At 47.6% G+C, this 2,473-nt stretch overlaps 1 protein-coding gene across 1 annotated transcript; it reads left to right on the top strand.

Annotated features, from left to right (window-relative positions):
- The first annotated feature begins 534 nt into the window (after positions 1-534).
- Positions 535-1,722, top strand: FADD (Fas associated via death domain). Its single transcript, XM_084263117.1, has 2 exons — positions 535-928; positions 1,412-1,722. The coding sequence occupies exons 1-2, from the start codon at positions 628-630 to the stop codon at positions 1,696-1,698; spliced, it is 588 nt and encodes a 195-aa protein (XP_084119243.1). The 5' UTR covers positions 535-627; the 3' UTR covers positions 1,699-1,722.
- The last annotated feature ends 751 nt before the right edge of the window (positions 1,723-2,473 follow it).

The raw sequence follows: 2,473 nt of genomic DNA, 5'->3' as shown, positions 1-2,473 counted from the left end.
CTCTCGCAGGCAGAGATGCCTGCAAGGAGGCAGATAACCCTGTTTTAAACGGGGAGCGTTGCACTTCCCCCAGCTTCGGGCTCACACAAGCAGAGGCGGGGAGGGGCTCTGGCCCTGCGCCTCCTGCAGCAGGAGACCCGCTGCGCAGCGCTCGGCTCCCACACGGCGTTTTGTACTCGACATCGCAGGAGCAAGCCTGTTCGCCTCCGATGCCTTCCTTCTAAGCACAGCGCGGTTCCTAGAGCCAGGCTAACCGGCGGCGAGAGGATGGGCTAACCGCGACGGGGTCGGCAGCGGCAGGGCGCGCTGTGCGGCGCCGCGCCATCTTGCAGCGCGCGGGAACCCGTCGCCGTCACGTGACTTCCGGGCAAGGCTGCCGCCGGCGCGCGGCTGGGCGGGTCGGGGCCGGCGTGACGCCATTGCGGCGGCGCTGGAGCCGGGTCGGGTTAGGTTAGGTCTCGCCTGGCGTTGTCTTGCTGTGTCTCGCTTCTCTTCGCTCCGCATTGCCTTGTCTCGTTTCCCGGGAAGTCGCTCTGCGTCGATAAGAACGCAGCCGCCCCCGGAGGGCGGGGGGAGTCTGTGTCTCGGCTTGGGCCTGGTGGTAGGTGGGGTGTAGGCCTCGGCACCATGGATCCGTTCCTGATTCTGCTGCACTCTTTCTCCTCGAGCTTGTCGGACAGTGAAGTTTCTTCCCTGAAGTTTCTCTGCCGGGAGAAAATTGGGAAAAGGAAACTTGAGGCTGTCCAGAATGGCATAGAGCTCTTCATCATCCTTCTTGAGCAGCAGCTGATTGCAAGCAGCAAAGTGTCGTTTCTTGAAAAACTGCTTGAAAGCATTAGAAGAGAAGATTTGGTCTTACAGCTAAAGCAGTTCGTAGAGGAAGGAGAAGTTACTGCTGATGATGATCAACCTGATGTGCATGAAAAACGTAGGTGGATTATTTTTTTAATTCTGCCCCTCTCCCAGCAATCCCAATAAATCTGTAAGTGCCCTTCAACTGTGGGTATGCTTACAGCAAACACAAAGCATAGATACCCTCAGTTCCCAGCTGGAGTTGAGCCAACTGCTGACGGTGCTTCCACTACTAACTGCTGCACAGGACTGCGTCATACCCTGGAAACATACCGTGAGAGCAGTATATATGCTGTGAACAACTTTCAGAAGTTGGAATTTCATCCCTTTTTTTATCAAATGGCCATTTGGAAATTGTGCTCTTGGGATTCTGAGACTGCCCCATGGCCTTTTAAAACATGGTGTGACTTAAGTATGTGCAATGCAGCACGACTAGTAGCATTTTGCTAAAAAAAACCCAAACCAAAACCCCCCACGCTACCCAACTTTAAAAAATTGTATGATATTTCATATTTCTTACTAAATCACTCAGTAACTTGATACATATCTGCTATTTCAGGTCTTCAGAAGGCAGCTATTGAAGTCATATGTGAAAACGTTGGGAGAGACTGGAGAATGTTGATACGAAAACTTGGCCTTTCTGAGGTGAAAATAGACAGAATAGTGGCAGCCAATCCCTTTAATTTGCATGAACAGTTGTTTCAGTCACTTCGAGAGTGGCAGAAATGGAAGGGAAAAGATGCAAAGGTGGCCGACTTAATAACAGCTCTTCGGGACAGTAATATGAATTTGGTGGCAGACCTAGTTGAAGAGAAGATCTTGCCACTGAACTCTGTAACCATGTGAAATCAATATACAAACACTTCTACATCACACAGATATGGATGAAAAATATAACTACTAGTCCTCTGAACCAAAATCACTAACATTGGTTCTGTTAGTTATTCTGCTGTTAATTTATGTGCCTTAATAAGATAAGTTGTCAACAGATTAAAATTAACATGAAAAAAATCCTTTCAGGTAATGCTTTATAGCTTGATGCTTCCTTTTAGAGACTGTAACTTCTAGTAGACCTAAACTCCCATTTTTGAGAAATTTTCACCCTTCTGTTCCAACACCTACCTGAAAACAAGAATTATTTTACTGCAGCTACTTTTCAGATACATCTTCTCTGGAAAAGCATCCATGGGACGCTTCTGAGCAACTGTAATTTAAAATTTCACATGGAGGTTGGTTGGATGTATTTTTTTTCTGTGACCTGTTGTACCTGTAGTGGGAAAGGAGTACGTGTCTTAGCAGTGTACTGGGGTTTCTTTTTGAGTAGCATAAGATAATGTATTCCATAACTTGTCAAATAAGTTTGCTCTTCATGAATGGACACTAAGACAACTGTAACCTCAGGCCCCAAGACTGTAGTGCCAGAGAGCCAGTAACTATTGCGGTGGCTTTTCCCTGGCGAAAAATGTGCTGGGGTTGAAAGTAGTGCAAGACACTCATTGAAATCGCGTGTCTTTATCAAGTGCCTTCTTCATCCTGAAGGAAATGTTCTCCTGAAAGCATCAAAGAAACACTGTGTGTCTCTCAGATGTTTATAGCAGCCTCTTCTTACCACCATGAATGT

Source organism: Gallinula chloropus, assembly GCF_964237585.1.
Source record: "Gallinula chloropus genome assembly, chromosome: 4".
In the NCBI taxonomy this organism is placed as follows: domain Eukaryota; kingdom Metazoa; phylum Chordata; class Aves; order Gruiformes; family Rallidae; genus Gallinula; species Gallinula chloropus.
The sequence above is the reverse complement of the archived record's forward strand: the minus strand, read 5'-3'. Positions and strand labels throughout refer to the sequence as shown.